Genomic DNA, 21,342 nt, shown 5'->3' with positions numbered 1-21,342 from the left:
CGTTCCTTTCTGGTGTGCCCCTGCTGGACATATGCAGGGCTGCTACGTGGAGGTCGACGCACACCCTAACGAAATTCTACTGCGTCGATCGGGATTCCAGGGAGGAGTCCAGGGTCGGCCAAGCAGTGCTGCGCAACCTGTTCGCCTGAGGTGAGCCTGGTGAGGAGGTAAGGTGCTTAATGTTGGGTTTGATGTAATGCTTAATGTTGAGCCTTTGCCACCTCCCGTGGTTGTGCATGTGTGTACTGCTATGTATTCTTTATTCATGAGCATGTGAATCCATGCCAGACCCCATGCTGGAGAAGGAACAAGTTACTTACCTGTAACTGTTGTTCTCCAGCATGGGTCTGGCATGGATTCACATGCGAACCCTCCCGCCTACCCCTCTGCGGCTCTTCACTTGGTCATACTGCCACTTCACGTGCTTCCAAATCTGAAGATGGCTGCCAGAGGCGGTGCTTAGGTAGACGGCAGCCATTGGCTGTGGTCAGTATGACGCAGAGACCAGTGATTGGTTATTACTACGAAAGACGGATCAGAAACGAAACTGATACTGGTTTTTTCTTTACCGAGGATTCCCAGCCTGACGACGGGGAATATTCATGAGCATGTGAATCCATGCCAGACCCATGCTGGAGTACAACAGTTACAGGTAAGTAACTTGTTCCATCCCTCACGGGTCGAGGTCCCTCAGATTGTTTTTTTCCGCCCAGCTACTGGTCGCCTTTACGCAGAGCTCCTCGAGAGACATTGCAGATTCCATCTCCTCGTATGCCTGAGTTCTTCGCTAATTTGGGCGAGTTTAGCAGGGTCGGCATTAGTTGAGCCTTCCAGTTCCAACTGTCCTAACTTGGTTTCAGAGCGACTGAGGGTGGCTCTTATCGCTTTTAGGACTCCAGCTTCCCTGGATATGGACATCCCCCCCTGATATATGCTTTGAAGGTGTCCCACCTGACTCCAATTGATGTGGCCTGGGGGGGTGTTATGCTCGAAGAAAGACTCAACATCAGCCAGTATGTCCGCTTTGAACACAATGTCCTTTAGGGCCTCAGATTTAAAGCGCCATGTGCTGAATGTTGGGACAGGCGCCCCTAGTTCCAACGATCTGGTAATTGGGGCGTGGTCCGACAATGTACGAGTCAAAATCTGTGCTCCCTCTACCCTGCCCATGACTTCACCTGACACTAGGAACATGTCTATTCTGGAGGAGCTATCATGGACCGATGAGTAATAAGTAGATTTGCGGCGTTGGGGGTATAGTGTCCTCCAGACATCATGGATGTTGAGTGTTGTGATGTGGCCGTGTAGCCTACGTGCAGCTCCGGACAGGGATCGGGTGGTAGTCCCGGTCCTGTCCAGGTCAGTATCCAAAATGAGGTTCAGGTCTCCGCCCTCGACCACCTCCTCCACCCCCCTTATAATTTGAATTCCCACGTAGCCCAGCAGTATGGATGCCACAGTATCCACAAAGTCAGGTGAGTCCACATTGGGGCAGTAGGAGTTCATGAGAAGATACTCCCTGTTTATTATGGTGCAGTGTAATCTGACGTATCGGCCATCGGGGTCTATGTAGCGCTTGTGTAACACAAATTTCATAGTCATCGCGCCCCTGGCTTGGGTGGAGTAGGAAGTAAAGTATCTGTTGGGACCCCAGGATGGTGCCATGTTCCCCGCCAGGCGGCCATTGGAGTGTTTCTTGTAGGAGCAGTATTCTGCAGCCATGTCTATTAGCATAAGCCATAGTGTGGTTGCTGAATCACCGGACATTAAAGGACATTATGGTAGTGGGCATTTCAGTTATTTAGGGCACATCCTAACACAGCTGCCGTGGCATGCATTTGTAGTTTGCTTGGTCATCGCTAAAGCGCCTCAACATAGCGTTCCGCTGGTCTGCCTCTGCCTTTTCCAATTTAAGTTCCCAAACCCACTCCACCCCCCCCCCCCCCCCTCCCTTGCCTCACAGCAACGGCCAGCGGCACCCATTCCCTCCCACATCCGCCCATCCTTGACTCCCCTCAAAATAGGGGTGTCAACAGACCTATCCCAACATGGACCTTTCGGCCCAACAGGGGCCCACTTCAACCAAAAATACCAACATAAGGTTGCAACTGCAGTGTGGTGCGCCGTTGCCATGTTGGCAGTGCCACAAGAAACAGCAAGAAGTATTGGGGTACCACAAGGGTTCGTGAGTTCGGCTTTGTAGGGCCTCAGAACGTAGTGTTACCTTAGAGAACATATGGGCCAGTGAATGATATTCAAACATGAGTAAATTAAGCCATTAATTCTGATCAGCTCAGCTGGAGAATAAGGAGGTATGTAGTAGTGTGAGCCAGTGTCTCTTTGCGGGTGAGCTGGGTGCCGTAGAGCGGCTTCATAGTTGGGGCGTGCAGAGTAATAGATCAAGTGACGAAAGTGCAAACTATTAGCTTGTTTGAGTCTTAGGAGGTAGATAGGAGCCGGATCAGTAGTTGTCCATGTCCATTTGGTCCACCTGAGGATCGTTGAGTGGTATGTGAGCTTCTATAAACTACACTGCCTCTTCGGGAACCATGAAAAAGTACAGTTTCCCCTTACATGTGAACTTCAACCGTGCAGGAAATAGTATCGCGTAGGGAATGCTTTGTTCACGCAGCATCTTCTTGACCCCTAAGAACTGGCGTGTCTCCTGCTGTACCGCCACGGAGAAGTTCGGGAAGATCCTAATTATCTGGGAGCACAGCCGTAGTTCCCCCTTTTCACGGGACAGGCGAAGGATGAGGTCCCTGTCTCTGTAATTGAGAATTTTGGCAATGATAGGCCTGGGGAAATCACCGGGTGCGGGGTGTGATGCCAGGGCACGGTGAGCGCGCTCCACAGTGAAGGGGGACACATCGGGGTTATCTAGGAGCTCTTTTAGGAGGTCCTCTACCGCTAGCTCCATGCGGCCCTTGAGTGCATTTTCGGGAACTCCAATTATGCGTACATTGTTACTGCACGATCTCGATTCCAGGTCATCACACTTGGCCTTAACCATTTTCATGTCGCGACTAAGGGAGCTAACGGTGTCTTGAAGGATGTGTAGATTGTCTTCATTGGTACTGATACGCGTTTCCGCCTCAATGATCCTGGTGCTAGCGTGGTCTACTTGGGACTTAAGTGACGCGACGTTAGCATTGATATCATCAAGTTTTTCATGAAAGGAGGTAAAGTTCTTGGTCATGGAGTCTAGTATCATCGCCAGTTCAGGGGCTATGGTCGGTAGGGATGAGGTGGGATCATCTTGATCAGTGGATACATGGCCCTGGTCTGATTTAGGCGTAGCTTTGGCGAATTTGTCCATGGCTCCCACTTTGTTGGCGCCCTGTAATCTGCTTGACATGGCAGTGTAGTTTAGGCGTGAGGTGTTTGCCACTGGACAATATATCAAGTGGTGAAGCGGGTCGGCCACACTAATCGAGTTCAGGAATATTACCGGACAGCGATGATAGTGGAGCTCGCAACGCCGTATGGGTGTAGATGTATCGTGTTGATAGTTTAGTTTATGCGCTGGTTCTGCACTGGCGAGAGAAGGGATTATTCAAGATGAGACTTGCCAATTAGATTGTGGTCCTTAATGGTCGCAGGAAAAGTGAGAGCTATAGGGGGAGAGGCGCAGGCGGTCTCAGGCCCACTTCCACACAGCAGGGTATCCCTTGGTAATTGAAGTCTCAGTAGGGAAGCACGTGTGTAGGAGCAGGGTGCGGTGCCCTGGGCAGTGAAGCGTAAGTCCCTTCCATGGTTGCAGGCAGAGGCCCAGCGCTCAGGCGGTGGTGGTGTAGATGGGGGGGGGGGGGGAGGAGAAGAGGTATGGGCACCACCATCCGCTTAGTTGGTCGCCCCACAATTGATGGAGTCACAATGGGGGAGTCCCGCGTGCCAGTAATGGGATGGGGTTCAGTTCCGCAGGGTTCAGGGTCTACCACAGTGGGGGAGCCGGAGCTCAACACAGGCGACCCCTCAAAAAGTCAGATGAGGATGAGACACCCCCTGCTCAGTGGAATTGCATATGGAAGCGGCAGGGCTCCTGGGTGTATGGGCGCAATTGAGATGGATTGCACGCAGTGTGTTGGGACTCGGACTCCAGCACCCACCTTGCAGCCATAAGGGTGGCTGTGCCTGTGTCACTCCCGGCATCCGGCGAAGTTGCAGGAGAGCCGCGTCTACTCGATCCCACAGCACTAGTTTCAAGGACTGGGTAATGCTAGGCGGCAGCCAGCCCCCGCAGTGGCCCTTCGTCCAGGCTGCGGCCGCCCGTTTACGCGGCGGCGAGGACCAAGGCAACCAGCAAGCCAGATCCCCAGGGGAAGTCGCAGAGGCGGTGTATGCAGAGAGCTGCAGGGAGGCACCAGCGCTCCTGTCGAGGTGTTGTAGATAGCCCGATCAGAGGTGGGTGTTCCTGCCAGCCCTGTCACGGCGGTCACGCAGGGGCAGGCAAGCGGGCCCAACAGTGGTCCAGCTCCAGGGCACGCCCCGCAGCCCTCCGCGGGGGCAAGGAAAACAAGAGGGAGTGCAGAGGCGGGCGAGTTCCCGCGGCGATGAAGAGCAGGTTAGTGGGCAATTTCACCCGCAATTCCACGCGGGGCAGGCCACGCAGCAGGACAAACTTCAGGTGGCCTTAACTCTGGCCCCTGATGCCGATTATGCCCAGAATCACGGGCACACGTAGAGGAAGGTGTTGGCAATCGATCCGCAAATTAGTGATCGGGAATTCCACGGATGTCTGCCGATTGTTTGCAGATGAAGGCAGGCGAACATGGAGCTCACGGGCTAAGCGGCCATTTTCTAGGCTGCTCAACAGCGCCCCCCCAGCTCGGATTGCTTTTAACATAATTAGCCTCCCTCTGCCCGGTTCTGACCAATTTCAATTCCAAATGCAGATGTTAACCCAAGTTTGCTTTAGCCAAAGCTTTTAGCCGATCTCCCTCCACTGGGCTTCGTCCAAGTTAATCTACTTTCTCCAGCATGGGGTCTGGCATGGATTCACATGCTTATGAATATTCCCCGTCGTCAGGCTGGGAATCCTCGGTAAAGAAAAAACCAGTATCAGTTTCGTTTCTGATCTGTCTTTCGTAGTAATAACCAATCACTGGTCTCTGCGTCATACTGACCACAGCCAATGACTGCCCTCTACCTAAGCACCGCCTCTGGCAGCCATCTTCAGATTTTTACCGCACGTTCATGTGTTGGGATCCTCGTGCTATTGCTCTCGAGCGTTAGTGCTTTTTTTCGCGCTTTTTTTCACAAAAAAACTTCGATTCTTTCGGTCAAAAGAGCCTCAAGCTCCACCGATCCTACATCCGATCAACGGGGACCCGTGTCGGATTCATCTGTGCCCCTCAAGGGTGAAGATTTCGTCGAGCTACGCTTCGGAGGACTCCAGAAGCTTCTCAGGCCCTGTCTCGGAGATGGCCCAGGAGAAGGGAAGCTCGACGCCCGGAAAGCTGTTCAGGGTCTGCCCTGGATGCCAGCTGCAGAACGTCTTCAAGGAGGACGAACACTCTTTCTGCCTTTACTGCCTTCATGAGGACAAGACGCACGTGGAGAAGGACTGTGCGTTTTGCGGCAACATGTCGGAACGGACCATGAAGGACCGCCATCAACGTCTCGCCAACTGGCTGGAGGGTAAGAGCCCGTCTGGCGAGAAGAAGAAGAAATCCGAGCGGTCTTCTAAGACCTTTGAGGGCGCCCCGGCGACGGGGGCCCAACATAAGGCCAAGCACCGCGAGTCCGCTGGCACCGGGAGCGCCGAACGGTCGGGCTCTGCGGGCGCCAGGCAGGGCGCACCCTCCCCGGCACCATCAACCACGAGCCAACGCTCTGGGTCGGGTAAGAGGAAGGCCGAGCACCCGGCGAAGCTCCTGGAGAGGCCCCGGTCGAGCTCTAAGGCAGAGGAGGAGCGTGGCAGTGCCCCCTCCCTCAAGGATAAGGCGGTGAGCGCACCTAAGGTGGTGAAGGCCTTGATCCATCCGGCCAAGCCCTCTATCGAAACGGTCGCGGCGGCCCTGGCTCAGCCAGTGGTGGCTGCACCAGTGGTGGCGACCTCAGGGCCCAGAATCTCCCTGCCTCCTCGGAGGGAGTCTTCCTTTGTGCCCATCGATAGGACCCCCGTGAAACCCTCCGTGGGGAAGAAGAAGGGGGGGCAGGGCGTCGTCGTAGAGTCGGCCTCAACCTCAGAAGAGGAACTGATCGAGGTCTTAAGCCACGGCCTAGGCGTGGAAGAAGGCCAGCCCGTCGGAATGGACCCCGACGCAGGTGACGACGACAACATCGTCGAGGATACCGACGGGGCCCCTGCTCGCCCGTCGGATTCCCCTCTGCCAGCGCCGCAAGACAACTCGGCGGCCATTTTGTTGGCCATACAGTCCTTATGCTCCGAGATAAGGACGAGGCTACCGTTACCGACGGAGGAACCTCTCCCGTCGGGGGATCCAGAACCGGGACCTTCTGGTGTTCCCCCTACCAAGAAAAGAAGGATCCATCCACCACCTCCTTTTCAACCGTCGCGCCCCTTCCAGCCCTCCTCCCCGTCCACCCGAGGGGATGATACGGGGACTGACACGGCAGCGACGGGTACGGACGACGAGGCATACGACGAGGATTTTCCGTCGTCGCCTCCCACCAGGGCCTCTCCGCCCGACGAGATCGGATCTTTCCACTCCATGATCTCCAGGGCTTCCGAGCTTTTCCAACTCTGCCCTGAGGAGAAGAAAAAGGAAGGCTTCCTTTATCAGCGGCGCGAGGCCAAGAGGAAGACGGTCCTCGCAGTGCCTCTGTTGGACGACATTTGGGATGAGGGCCTTTCCCTCCTCAAGAACCCTTCCACGACGCCAGCTAGAAGAGACCGGTACGAGAAAAAGTACCGGGTCCCGGACACGGCCCCCCTATGCCTCCGGGCGCAGCCTACCCCGGACTCCGTCGTCTCCGCGGCAGCCAGGAAGAAAGCGGGGGGGGGTGCGGCCTCCACATCGACTTCCCCGCCGGACGGCGAGGGAAAGAAATTGGATACTATGGGGCGTAGAGTCATCTCGTCGGCAGCGACGACGATTAAAGCGGCCAACGCCTTGGCTATCGTGGCCCGCTACGACAGGGAGCTCTGGTACAAGATGGCTCCCCTGCTGGATTTTCTGCCGGACGACAAGAGGGCGGAGGCCCTTGAGATCCTGCAGGAAGGTGAGGTGGCCTCGGACCACGCCATCACCGTGGCGACGGACATCGCCGACACTGGATTCCGCCAGCTGGGCAACGGTGTTTGCCTTCGACGTCGTGGATGGCTCAAAGCTACGGACTTCCGGCAGGACGTCCAGACCAGAGTCCTGGACATGCCCTTCGACGGGAACAACCTGTTTGGGAAGACAGTGGACGATTCCCTTCAGGCCATCAAGGCGGATACTGAGACGGCCCGGGCCCTTGGAGTCCTGCAACGACGGACGCCCTTTCGGAGCGGCGGAGGCAAGGGCGCCTCCAAAGGTTCCGGCGGCGGTTTCGCTTCCTACCGTCAAGCGGCCCGCTCGTCGTCGCAAGAGGCCTACAGAGGACGAGGCAAGTCTAGCGGACCCCGCCGTCGTCGCCAAGGAGGTCAAGGCGGCAAGGCCGCGTCCAAGCAGGATTGAACCGGCCTTGGGGTCGGGCCCCCACCGAAGCACCCCGGTGGGAGGCCGGCTGGCGGGCTTCGTCAGCGTGTGGGAGTCCATCTCCACCGACTGTTGGGTGCTGGACGCCCTGGCCCGGGGCCACGCGCTCGAGTTTCAAAGAAGGTGCCCGCGCGTCCCCCCCGTGGCCAGGAAAGAACTTCACGTCCCTCAACTTCTCCTGGAGGTAAAGGCGATGCTCAGAAAGGGCGCCATCGAACTCGTCCCAAAGAGGCTTCGGGGCTCCGGAGTCTACTCGAGATACTTCCTCGTGAAGAAGAAGACGGGAGGATGGCGCCCCATCCTGGACCTGCGACGTCTGAACAAGTTCATCAAGGCGCAGAAGTTCCGGATGGTCACCCTCCAGCACGTCCTGGGTCAGCTGGAGGAAGGAGACTTCCTATCGTCATTGGATTTGGAGGATGCCTACTTCCACATTCCCATCCTAAAGGGGCACCGCAAATTCCTCAGATTCGTGGTCCAAGGGCGTCATTACCAGTTCAAAGCCCTTCCCTTCGGACTACGGTCGGCACCCAGGGTATTCACCAAGTGCCTTGCACCGGTGGCGGCGCAGCTGCGCCGCGAGGGGATCCACGTCTACCCCTACCTGGACGACTGGCTCATCCGCGCCAAGACGAGGGAGCTCGCCGTGGTCCACACGGCAAGGACCGTCCAACTCCTCACGGACCTGGGATTCTCCGTGAACTACGCCAAATCCCACCTGGTGCCCTCGCAAGTCGCACTGTTTCTGGGAGCGAGGCTCGACACAGTGTCCCTTCTGGCCTCCCCGTCGGAGGAGAGGACCAGGACCATTTTGGGCAAGGTGCAACGGATGTTGGTGGCCGACGCGGCCAAAGTGAGGTCCATCAAGTCCCTCCTCGGGATGATGTCTTCCTGCATCTACCTCATTCCCATGTGCAGGCTCCGGATGCGCCCGTTGCAAGAATTCCTGGATGCGCGCTGGATCCAGACGACGGGCAGCTTCGAGGAAAGGATCAAGCTCGACGAGAGTTTCCGACGAGCGATACGGTGGTGGGGCACCCGCGCGCATCTGACGGCGGGCATGGACTTCCAGACCCCAGCCCACCAGGAGACTGTGACCACGGATGCCTCCCTGGAAGGGTGGGGAGCGCACACCGAAAATCTGCACGCAAGGGGACTCTGGCTCCCGACGGAGAAGTCCCTACATATCAACGTCCTGGAGCTCCGTGCAGTGTTTTGGGCCCTCAGGTCCTTCCTTCCGTCCCTCAAGGGCAAGGTGGTGAGGATCTTCACCGACAACACCACCACCATGTTTTACATCAGGAAACAGGGCGGAACCAGGTCCCCAGCGCTGTCCAAGGAGGCGCAGGACCTGTGGCATTGGGCCGTCGCCCAAGGGATTTTTCTGGTGCCGTTTCATCTGGCAGGGATAAAAAACACCATCGCCGACTCACTCAGCAGGGAGCTGCGCTCGTGCCACGAGTGGGAACTACGGCAGGATCTGGTGGATCGCCTCTTCCGACGGTGGGGCACACCCCAGATCGACCTGTTCGCGACGAACTCCAAGTGCCTGAGGTTCGCCAGCAGGTTTCCCCAGGCGAGGAGCATGGGCGATGCTTTCTCGTTCCCCTGGGAGGGCCTGTTCCTCTACGCGTTCCCTCCTTTGCCGCTGCTAATCCGGCTCGTCAACCAGCTCAAGAGGTCACGGTGCAGGATGATCCTCGTCGCACCTGCGTGGCCGAGGCAGATATGGTTCCCGGACCTTCTGGACTTGTCAGCGTCCCCGCCAATCAAGCTGCCGGTGGACGCGGATCTACTCTCCAGGGAAGGAGGCGCCATCCTCCACCACGACCCGAAATCGCTGAACTTGCAGGCCTGGCTCCTGCAGCGCTAGAGTTTGGAGGATACGACATACCGGCCGACTGCAGAGAGATTCTTGCAAAGGCCAGGGCATCCTCGACTCTTAAATGCTACGGACACAAATGGAAGAGGTTCTCTGTCTGGTGCCACGCACAGAAGATTAACCCTCTACGGATTACGGCTCCCCAAGTACTGCCGTACCTGCTGACGCTGGCCAAAGCTGGACTGGCACACGCGTCCATCAAGATTCATCTTGCTGCGATCTCCCGATACACCAGAACCACGGGGCGGACGTCCTTGTGGTCTCATCGTCTGGTGAAAGAGTTCATGAAGGGACTGTTCAGATCGTTCCCGCCGGTGAAGGCTCCGGCCCCGGCGTGGGAGCTCAACGTGGTGCTGACCAAGCTCATGGGACCTCCGTTCGAGCCTCTGCACTCGGCTCCGTTGAAATTTCTGTCGTGGAAAACAGCGTTTCTTGTGGCCATCACCTCCGCACGACGAGTGGGAGAGATCCAGGCCCTTTCCTGCAAGGCCCCGTACTTGACTTTTCACGACACGAGGGTAGTGCTCAGGACGCACCCCTCCTTCATGCCCAAGGTACCGTCAGACTTCCATCTCAACGAACCCTTGGTGTTGCCTGTGTTCTTCCCGTCGCCTTCGTCGCCGGCTGAGAGGACTTTGCACTCGCTGGATGTGGCTAGAGCGCTGAAGTTCTACGTAGACCGCACAAAGTGTTTTCGGAAGACGTCACAACTCTTTGTGAACTTTGGACCTGTCAATCAGGGGAAGGCTCTCTCGAAGGCTTCCATTTCCAGATGGCTCTCCGGCTGTATCATGTACTGTCACCGGTTGGCAAACCGACCGCTGCCTGGCCATCCGAGAGCCCATTCCACCAGAGCGATCGCAGCTACCACGGCGTTCCTATCTGGTGTGCCCCTGCTGGACATATGCAGGGCTGCTACGTGGAGGTCGACGCACACCTTCACGAAATTCTACTGCTTCGATCGGGATTCCAGGGAGGAGTCCAGGGTCGGCCAAGCAGTGCTGCGCAACCTGTTCGACTGAGGTGAGCCTGGTGAGGAGGTAAGATGCTTAATGTTGAGTTTGATGTAATGCTTAATGTTGAGCCTTTGCCACCTCCCGTGGTTGTGCATGTGTGTACTGCTATGTATTCTTTATTCATGAGCATGTGAATCCATGCCAGACCCCATGCTGGAGAAGGAACAAGTTACTTACCTGTAACTGTTGTTCTCCAGCGTGGGTCTGGCATGGATTCACATGCGAACCCTCCCGCCTACCCCTCTGCGGCTCTTCACTTGGTCATACTGCCACTTCACGTGCTTCCAAATCTGAAGATGGCTGCCAGAGGCGGTGCTTAGGTAGAGGGCAGTCATTGGCTGTGGTGAGTATGACGCAGAGACCAGTGATTGGTTATTACTACGAAAGACAGATCAGAAACGAAACTGATACTGGTTTTTTCTTTACCGAGGATTCCCAGCCTGACGACGGGGAATATTCATGAGCATGTGAATCCATGCCAGACCCACGCTGGAGAACAACAGTTACAGTTAAGTAACTTGTTCCTTCTTTATATTTTTACTATCGAAGACTTTCGAATGGGCACAGGGTTTGGCTTGACCCATTGAAGGAACACTTTGATTTCACAACTTTCTCCCATGTATTTGTCACCTTTCAGTTGGATACCCAACAGACTTCGGACTGAGCACCCATGTGGTGCCGGACCACTCGGTCTACGGTATCGTATCTTGGCTTCAAAGTTCACTCATCTGCTGGTTAAATATGTTCGAATTACTTGCCACATACGCTTCATACACTGTTCTCTTCGGTTATCACCATACAATGGTGCCACTTGCAACCTTGTCTTCAACAGAGACCGGTTTGGTATCCGTCTCCCCCCAACTCACCGACTGTGATAGCTTCACAGGTGCCGCTTTGTTGTAGGATCCAAGGACCGTACCACTGCAGCAAACTATTCTCCCCGCCTTGACTATCGACGCAGGAGACCCCCGGTACCTCCAACACACAATGCAGGATTTTTCAGCCTTGATTCCAGGTCTTAAGTTTCTTATTCTCGAAGGTTCATAAAAATTGTTTTGTGTTGAAAAGGTCCAGGGCACCTCCCTCCTTGCAGTCCTCTTGGGTCTTGCTGTCTGTTATGCTCACCTGGTCTCTGCGGGGGCGTTGGGGCACGTTTGTAGCCCTCCCTGGACTTGGCTCCCCTGGATCAGACTTCTTCCCCAGCTTCTGTAGTGTGGACTGCTCTGGCTGCTGACACTGCCCCTGAGAGAATACGAGAGGCAGTGAGAATGCTGTAGTTGGGCTGCAATCTCCCTCGATCCCTTCGTCCCAGAAAGAGGTGAGCATGCGTTTATCCTTATGTTCTCACCTGTTTATTTATGAAGGTGTTTTCTCCGTCCTGCTTCTCACTGCAGGGGCGCTTTGATGGACCTAGTTACTTCACTGGTCTGTGTGCGTGGCAGCCCAGACTGGCTGTGGCTGAACCACCTTAAAGGTAAGTTTTCTTAACAATGATTATTGTGTGTATCCTTTTGCAATGTCTCTTTTCCGTGATTATTGTCCGTAAACCTTGTAAGGTCTGTCCTCTCTCCGATAGGTGTGAAGAAGGCCCAGCGGAGTCAGTGTTTGGAGCGAGTCCAAGTTGGTGCCAGAGGAGTTTACGAGGTTCCCATTAGAAGGTAAATTGGTCCATAAGGTTGAGCGCAAGGAATATGTGGTGCGCGACCTTGCGTAAGATCTTTATGCAGTTTCTAACCTTGTGTCCTTTTCTTCCTGCAGGGGTGGCCTGGCGAAGTAGGACGGGAGACTGCTATCCGAAGACCTGCCGCGGTTACTGGATGGATGGCTCAGTGAGGATGCTGGACGAGAAGAGCTCCCGCATAGTTAGATGCCTGGAACAGGTGAGGATGCGCCTCGACTGCGATGACTGATGGAATCAGGTAAAACGTGCTGCAGGCGATGGAATTGCAGGAATCGGGTAAGCTGCGCTTCAAGCGATGGTATTGCTGGAGTCAGGTAAGATGAGCACTGAAGACGATGTTCTCGAATCAGGTAAGATTCGTGCTGAAGATGTCCTGGAATCTGGTAAGAGCGCTTCAGGCAGCGGTGAGCATTACGCTGCAAGAAGCAGATTAACGTGAAGCGCTTGCATGTGGGTGGGGCAGGCTTAAATAGCCTGGTCCCAGCCACACCCCCTTGCCTCTGCCATGTGACTTCACCTTGCCACTCCCAGAGACTGCTGCCCGTGCACCCCAAAGTTTCCTTATGGCCACGCCCGGTCGGGATGCACGTGGGGAGCCGGCTTAGGAGGAAGTAACACGTGCCCTAGTAATAGTGTGCAGAGCACACTTTCTCATAGCCTGGCGCCAGGACTGGGTCCATTGGGACCCTTGAGATGATTGAGGTAGTGGTCCCTGTGTTGTGACCATGACACTGTCTTTCGCCTTGTTTTAAACTGCCATCTTGGAACCGGTGCTTCCTCGTGTGCTTTGCCTTACTCGGGTTTGCTTTCGTGCTCTGCCTTTTATCCGTGCGGGAAAGTGTGATGGAAGTCAGGTGTGTGTATTGGTCAGTAATTGCCTGATCATTGTATTGGGACATGTCTGGTATCTGGCTCGGTTGTTCGTCCGTTTTCTCAGCTGTCCGTGAGAAAGTGTTTGTGTTGGAAAAGGACAGGGGGTTGGGTTCCTGATGGGGATACTGCATCTCGCCATTCGGTGTCCCACTTCCACTCTCCAAAGACCCCTCACCCAGGTGATCCTTCCGCACATGTCCACCCCAGGACCTGGAGCCAAATGCACTGACACTGTCCTGCCCACCTGGATGACAGATCCCTGGGAACTAGCAGGTGAGACACCTTCAGGGGTCTCACACAGGCAAGGTGGAAGACAAGGGCTGCAGAGTTTTGGACTCCTCCCTCTCTTCCTGCCTTCTCAAACTCTGGCGCCTGGGCAGGTAATACCAGTCACGACCCCTGCCTGAAGAACTAGCCGCTGGAAGTGTTTGGAACAGTCTGAGAATCATTCCGTGGGCTACTTGGCTGCAAGGTTTGCCATCCCGTGTTGAGCCATGTCACTCTTGAGATTCTCAGCTTATGTTACAAGACGCATTTGCAGGACTCCACCATGAAGAGGGTTCTGGCAGGACCAGTTTCTTTGTTTCCGCCATGAGTCGCTTTCTGCCGGTTTCCAACTGGGCATTGCTGTACGCGCCTGCAATGCAACCTGGGAGTCCTCCCAGGTTGCCGCCAGAGTTGTGAAACGGATATCTGTGACTTGGGTGTCCAGCTGTCCAGAATGAAGGCTTGGTCTGTCTGAGCCGCATGTTAGCCAGACCCAACAACCTGATCCCTGAAGTGAAGTCTGCATCTGCAACCGCTGGTCATCTTCCAATGGAACCACGGCACAAATCCAGAAAGCCCAGCTCTCCTGCAGTGGTCCCTGAGAGAATCTCAGTACAGCGGATGAGTAAACATACCGGTTTCTCCCCTATGCCCCTCATTGTCCCCGCCGGGTTGTATGGGCATGAAGTCCTGGCCCTCTTTCCCTTGCCTAACCTTGAATGGTGGTGGTCTGGTATCTTCCCCAGGGTCTCCCCTAAACTGAAGGGATTGGGAGAGGGTCTTGTATTTACTTAACTTTAGAAAACTTTCAAACTTACCTGTTGGTTCTAGGCACACTTTGAAAATCTTCCTAAAGAGACTCCTTGCCTGCTTAATGACATTTGACTCAAAAGGCAATAGCCCACTTTTCTAGCTAGGGAATGTATTTTTATGGAAAGTACCTTCTTTCAAAGGTCTTGTATGGTGTTTGATAACGTCTTTATTTTTAACCTATTCTCAAAGTATTGATTTTTGTTTTATCTTGTTATGTTTATTCAATAGCTTTACTACACTTGCAGTATATTGCAAATTGATTCTAATTGTTCAAAGGGAATTGTTGGTACTCTGCAGACCAGACAAAGGTGGATGCGTATATAGTAGGGTGTGGTACCAAACAATTGCAGCCATTATTGTGGTAGATTTAGTGGTATCTTTTTATGGGCATTTCACTGCCATATAGAGGGGCTATTAATAACGTGGGGTAGGGGGGCTGCAGGGGTCAGCCCCCCCCTCATTATCTTGTAATTTGCAATGAAATGCGCAAATAAATATTGGCAAAACTTTATTTACAGTAATGGATGCAATGTTATCTCGTAGATCCTATATTGGCATTGCAATTTTAGTGTGACCCGTTTTTCATTGATACGAGTTTGTCTTAGGCAGAATGTATAAAAAAAATGCTGGGATTTGTTTAGGCCCAACTTAAATTGAGAGCGCTCAGTGTGTGCATAACTGAACCCTTTACCACTCTCATGCCCTGCTTCCAAGTTTAAGTCTTGCTTTTCAGTCACAGTGCGCAGGTGGCTTGGCTAGACACTGGTGTTTGTTCCTGCTCATCGGTGTTGGGCGGCCTCTCAGAATCTGTCCACAGCTGTTTCTGAATATTCATCTTGACCACACCCACAAAGATTATCATCCATTTGTCTTTGTCCTGTCAATAGTTCTTGCAATGATGAACAGCTGATTTGCCGCCTTGCGGAGGAAATTCAAAGATGTATGCTCATATGACCGAAAACTCTCAAGGTACCTCAAGCAGGACAAGTGACTTGTTGTTCCTAGAAGTCTGTAGGAGAAATCCACCTCTGAGGTCTTCCCTGTCAAAATGTTCAGATGTGTCATGCAGTGGTATTATCTGAGCCACTGCTAGTTTCTGCAGCAGTCCTACTGCTCCATTTGTTGACTTTGTTCCCATTTGTTGACTTTGTTCCCTCAGGCCAGGTGCAACCCCAGCCCTCTAATAAGGACGCTTTGCAACATTCAGACTTAAGTGGTTGTCCATTTGTAGGTGGGCAGGCACCTCTAAGATGTAGAGCAGCTTACAATGTCCTGGGGAGTGTGGATAGGGGCAACACACATAAAGGAAAGCCTTTGTGGTCTTCTTGCATGGAGTCCTTCCTCCTGGCAAGGAAGGACGGCTGAGGACATTTTGAATATATGGTCCCCTTTCGTGCATTATCATGGCTGTGAATTTGGCCCAGGACAATGCACCCAAAACATAGGTCAAAATGTAACGACTGCCACCAGCCTGTTCACTGGATGACTGAAAAGTAGCAAAAATGCTACTTACAACAAAGATAAGGGTCCACAGTGTGTCCACCCACAGCACTATATGGAAGTAGACTTGTGCTTGAAACGGTCAAATAAAATGGCCATAAAAGTAAGGGGACCATTCCTGCACTGGTGTGTCTAGGGGCTAAGCAGTGAACCAAAAGAGCCTAGGGATCCTTGGCAACACGCCACAGAAGGTGGTGCTGCCATAGGAAAGCATGAGAGCCTAAACGAAGGGGAGGGGTCTGCCTACACTGGAAATGTATAAGTGCTCCCAGACCAAAGGTAAATGCAGAAGGCGAGTGAGAAAATTCTCACTTGACTACAAAGTCGATGAAAAAAATCCAGTCCAGCAGTAGTGCTGGGAGGCTCAAGACAGAGTGGGTACAATTTACAAATAGAAAATCTCATAGAAACCCTCCAAGTCTAGAATCCAAAGCTAGTCATGTGGACAAAGCAGCCACGTGTATGCTGCCTTTTAGATGGTTTTACTTACCTCACCAGCAGGCTGTGGACAAATCTACCTAACCCATACTCTTTGAAACAGTGCAGTGTTGTGTAATCCCAGGTTTGGCATTACCTATAGTGTACGTTGTGTAAATATATGGGGGTATTTAATGGTGTGTAGTACTGAGGATTTTTAAGTGCATGTTTGCTTTAAAAAAATTAGAACTTATTTCAGGGGAGCACTAATACTTAATCTTTGTGTGTGTTGGGTCAGGTGGTTGGCATGTAGATGGAAGTCTAAGCTTTAATGCTCGGCTTATTCTGCCTGAGAATTTCCACTAGGCTGGTCCCCATACCATATATGGTTTTAAAAATCCCTAACTAGACTGGGTATGTATGAGATTACCCTATGCCTAGCTAGATCATGGTCATCTGCAGGCTTGAACACAAACCTAATGGGATCCTTTCTGAATCAGGTTTTTGAATAGACGCTGAATACTGGTGGGGGGGAAAAAGCCGTAGAGCAGTTAACCTCTGTGTGCAGGGGAGGGGCCCGGTTCATATCCAGTCTGTTTTTGTTTGTTGTGATTTGTCATTGTTTTTCAGCTTGAATCTGTCATAAAATATTTATTTACAGACTTTAGGAGATTTAGTTAAATGTAAAAGTTTCCTTTTTTTCCTTTTAGGCATGCTTCCATAAAAGCGGTGCTTCTGTGGTGGCTATACGAAAGTATATTATCAAGAAATATCCCTCACTTGACCTTGAGAGGAGGGGATTTCTATTGAAGCAAGCTCTGAAGAGAGAATTGCAAAGGGGAATGATCCGGCAGGTAACTGTTGCATGTACCTAATTAATTCTCTGCAAATTAAAAAAAATTGATGCCTATTTTGGGATTAAACAGGACAAACCTTTTCTCTAGCATTGCAACTTTTATAGATTGATCACTGAATTAGATTAGTCACCTTCACTGGACTGGAATCCTTGTTGCATGAAGTATTGTTTTAACAATCATTTATAGCACATGCAGTGTTCATTTTTTTTCTTAGCCAACAAATGAATACCTCTTTAGCTCCGCCTAACTGAGCGAATGTTTGGAATCTGGAAAATACCTACTCTGGAGCGTTGGGTGTGTTTTATGTTAATCTGTACTAGCTACCAGCAGAGTAGGACTATAGTGCTCTGTGTGGTGAATCCTGTGGAGTCGTCACAAAAACCCTGTCTGAAGTCTCCTCCCATGTGGCATGGGGGAAGGCAGCCTCTACCTGATCCTAATGCTGGGGGTGGTATTCGGTGGGTGGATCATCTTAGAAGGTTCCCAAGGGAACAGGAGGGCTCTATTGGGATGGGTGCTCTATTTATCTTCTTGAGAAGGTGAGATTTCCATGATGCCTGAATATTTAATGGCTTGCTGTCCGAGTAAGGCTTCCCTTCTCAAACCTATCCGCCTTGCTGGTAGTGAAAAATGTTGTGATCAATATGGGAATAATATATATGTCTAAACCAACCATTAACCTCTGCTAAATCCTTCCCTAAAGGGGTGTTTACTAAACAGATTTAATAAAATTAAATTGAAGATTGCATTTGTGATACAAATGGACATCAGAACATTGGGGTCCCATAATGCCCTATGTACTGGAACGAGGGAGAGGGACTCAGGAGGTACCAAACTGCAAGGTACAGTCTAGTGGTTCTAATGACCCACACCTGAGCGGAACCTTTGAAAATAGTAGGTCCCCTCAGGTGAAATCCATAAGAACTAGAAGGTGGAGTAGCAAAAGTGTCAGCTGCAGTTCCAGAAGCAGAAAACTGATGTCGCCAGAGCCGCTGCTGTTGTGGAAGTGGAGTTTGGTACTCGGAGTCTAAGAGTGCAAACCCTGAACTGCAGAGGTTGTGCATCGGCGAGCAGTATTCTGCCTGGCTGTCCCAAGGGAGAGAGGAGCTCTCCCTATCATGCAGCTAGTACTAGTGGCTGGAGAGCACCGAAGTGCAGGAGGAGCAAGCTAGGCTTCTGTTCCAAGTGTCCTGAGCCTGAGAAAGCGAGTGAGGCTGTTGGACGTTCAGCAGTCCACAGAAGAGGTAGTGGTTCGAGCGGACGCGGGTGTTTAGACCAATGAGTTTTCCTGTATTGGGTACCTCCCTAATGCTCCATAGTCGAATGCTGACCGCAAGCGACTATTTAGAATGAATACCAAACTAATTCAAGAAGGTTTTGTGGAAGATACTCCCATAAAAGGAAAGCAAGGTTTGTGAAGGCATCATGAAGCAAGACACAGACAACAGACTTAAAGTTCAAAGTAAAATACGTTATTTAATCAAATCTCAGGATGTTAGAAGGCCCAACTAGCCCTATGCTAAGGTGGGCTTTTTCCCTACCTGAACGAAACTAAGGAAAGTCTGAGTCAGAGTTCAACTTAAGCCTGTCTATGTCCAAAACCTATACTTGCCATCACAACTAAAGCTAACCAATGTGTAGGGATGTTAAAACCAAAATAAACTGTGTTCAACTCAAAGTTCTGAGCTTCTTCCAGCTCTTTGCTTACTGTTTCCCTTCCCCAAGTATAAAAGTTTCACAAAAGTGTCTCAAGATTACTTTTCACGAGATCAAGGTGATGCAGTTTAAAACCAATCCTCTGGTTTGCCTTCCCCAAGTTCCAAGTACCACAGTTCACAGGAAACAAAAGGGTCTTTGAGGCTTCTTTCTCAACACCATACATGTAACTCCTCAAGTCTCAGGGTTCCCCTCCCCAAGGTTTTAACTTGATCATCACAATGTATCTGGGTTGTCAGCATTTACTGCTCACTGGTCTAGGCGGTCCACACATTACAGGTCACACAACCGTGATCCCCGACTCTTGGTTTCTTGGCTTTGATGTGTAGATTTACAATCTTCTGGTTTTTTTCTTATCAGCTTCTTGGTTCTGCCATCACTTGTCACACATCCTTTCCAATTGGTCTTCTCACTGCATGCATTCCTAAAAGTTCAGTTTTAAGGGTGTTTTGCTCACACCCAGCTTCTTATGACTGTCACACTTGTGCCCTTTTCTGTAATTCATTTTCACCTGGGCATTTGGGTTATTCACTTAGCTTGGCTCATGAAGGTTTTTATTTCATTCAAAACTTTGAATGCTTAATTTCAGGGTTTCATTCAATTCAGTATTTGATGAGCATTCATGCCGCTTAATTGTAAAGTTTAATTCAGTTCGGTATTTAATATGCATTGGTTTCCCTACATTTTTCTTTTCGGTATTCAAAACATTCACAAGAGCGACCCGGTATGCAAGCGTCCTCCCCTCCACTCACTGGCTTGTGGCCTCTCCTTCCGGCGGTTCCCTCTGCTTCTCCTTCACCACTGAAGATCTGCTTGCCTGCTGCGTGCCTCTTTAGACGCCGGCGAAAGGAATGCTTTTTTCGGATGCGGTCAGCGTCCTTGTTTCTTGATGCTGTCTCGCAACTCCTGCTGCTGGCGATCCTCTGTAACGGAGGCTCCCAGACTGGCTACATTTACACGGCTCAGTGGCTACGGGCTGTACAAGTCTTCTGGGAAGTTTGCCGCCATCCTGGCTCCTGGTCCGGTCCCATCATGGCAGACTCCTCTGAAGCATGGTCCCCTGATGGTTTCTACCACACAGGTCTCCCTGTTCCGTGTTCTGCTCCAGTGGTCTCTTTTCATACACCTAGAGCCCCTTGAACAGGCTGCAGGTGTGGATCTCTAGAGGGTTGCCTGACCATAATTAAAGGGACATGCCTGATACTCATGGCCCCTTGTAGGCATCTTCCTCGTCCCAATACTAAAGTGGTGAAAGAGTGTGGTGTGCATTACAATTACTTGCCTCTTTGTCCCAGTACGGTCAAGTGCCCTATGGGGGGAAAAGCTGTATAATAACCCATAAAGGCTGGGGAAGGGTTTGGTGGATACTTAACAGGATAATGGGGATACCATGTCTCTCCTAAGGGTATCACTCCTAGGTCCAAAGGACCCTCCACCCAGGTGATCCTCGCTTCTGCAACACCAGGATCGGGATTCAAAAGCGATTGCCTTTCCTTGGCCACTCGAAGAGTATCCAGGGGACCCAGAAATGAGAATACCCTTAGGTTCCTCACAGGGTACAACTATTAATACCACAAAGAAAAAGGGGCAATATTGTTTCGAGATATGTACTTGCATTGCCCAAGCAAAGAGGAGGTAATACTTTGGCAAATATGTTGCCTGCATTGGCATTGTAACAAGGGAGCGACATTGCAGAGCGATTGTAACAAATGTTCCCAAAGTGAGGAAGAAGCAGTCGTTAGGCCACCCACCAGAAGGCATTGCCTAAATCAAAGAAAGGCAAATGTAATGGAGACATTGTCAGAAGTTGTTTGTGACCGTGAGAAATAAAGGGTGGTAGGAGAGAAGCCTACCTTTTTAAGAAGTATCAAGGGGGAGAGGAACATGACCTGCATTACCCATGGCATATAAATCAGTGGAACAAACCACCTGTGAGACAATACTTCTAGTATTTCCACCTGTGTTAAAGGTAAAATGAACAGTATGTTGATTTAAAACTGGGAGACTGTAAACCATGCTGCAGAGGAATAAACCAAACGCCCATCTGAGTCTTCTCTCAACCTCCCCCCCCCCCCACCTCCCCATTGACAAGAGACACTGCTTTATGCATTTACAACTCCATAGTATTACAACAGGCCATTGACTCAGAGTTCAAATTGAACTCCTGCTGTGGTTTTAGCTTCAAACACGGTGTCTGCGCAGCGAGAGCATGTGTCAACAGCTGAATCCTAAAAAGGACATACTGTGTTTTTGTAGGTTAAGGGCTTCTTTAAAAAGAACATGTTCACAGTTGTCTGTTAGTAATATGTATTAAAGTTGTAGGCTTTTTAAAATCGGTTCCCTTCACAATCGATCCTTTTTTTAACATAGTTCTCTGAACTGTTCTCATTTCAGTAAGTACATAAATCTGCTACATCTATGACCAATATTTCCCTAATAACTTTCTTCTGCATAAAAACGTGTGGTGGATTTTGAAGATGCCTGTGTATTGTGACATAGTTGCATTGGGGGCACTTTTTACTTTACTAAACGAGGATAGCGCCATATAACATTCAAGTGATAACTGAACACAAACATTTACTCCTGACAGTACTGCATAAACCCCTTGCTCCAAAACCCTACTTTTTTGCTGTTAGGAGCATAACGATACACAAATTCTCTTTGGGATGAA

General features: G+C 51.4%; 1 protein-coding gene across 2 annotated transcripts in view; it reads left to right on the top strand.

Annotated features, from left to right (window-relative positions):
• Positions 1-21,342, top strand: part of HP1BP3 (heterochromatin protein 1 binding protein 3) — a 901,708-nt gene that overhangs the window by 340,752 nt on the left and 539,614 nt on the right. For both annotated transcript variants that reach the window (XM_069610338.1, XM_069610339.1), the window contains exon 5: positions 16,809-16,952. In XM_069610338.1, coding sequence (XP_069466439.1) covers positions 16,809-16,952 — 144 coding nt within the window. The remainder of the gene's footprint in view (positions 1-16,808; positions 16,953-21,342) is intronic.

The sequence above is a fragment of the Ambystoma mexicanum genome, chromosome 8, assembly GCF_040938575.1.
Source record: "Ambystoma mexicanum isolate Mex_15411 chromosome 8, UKY_AmexF1_1, whole genome shotgun sequence".
Lineage (NCBI taxonomy): Eukaryota > Metazoa > Chordata > Amphibia > Caudata > Ambystomatidae > Ambystoma > Ambystoma mexicanum.
This window is presented reverse-complemented; position numbering and strand designations above follow the sequence as displayed.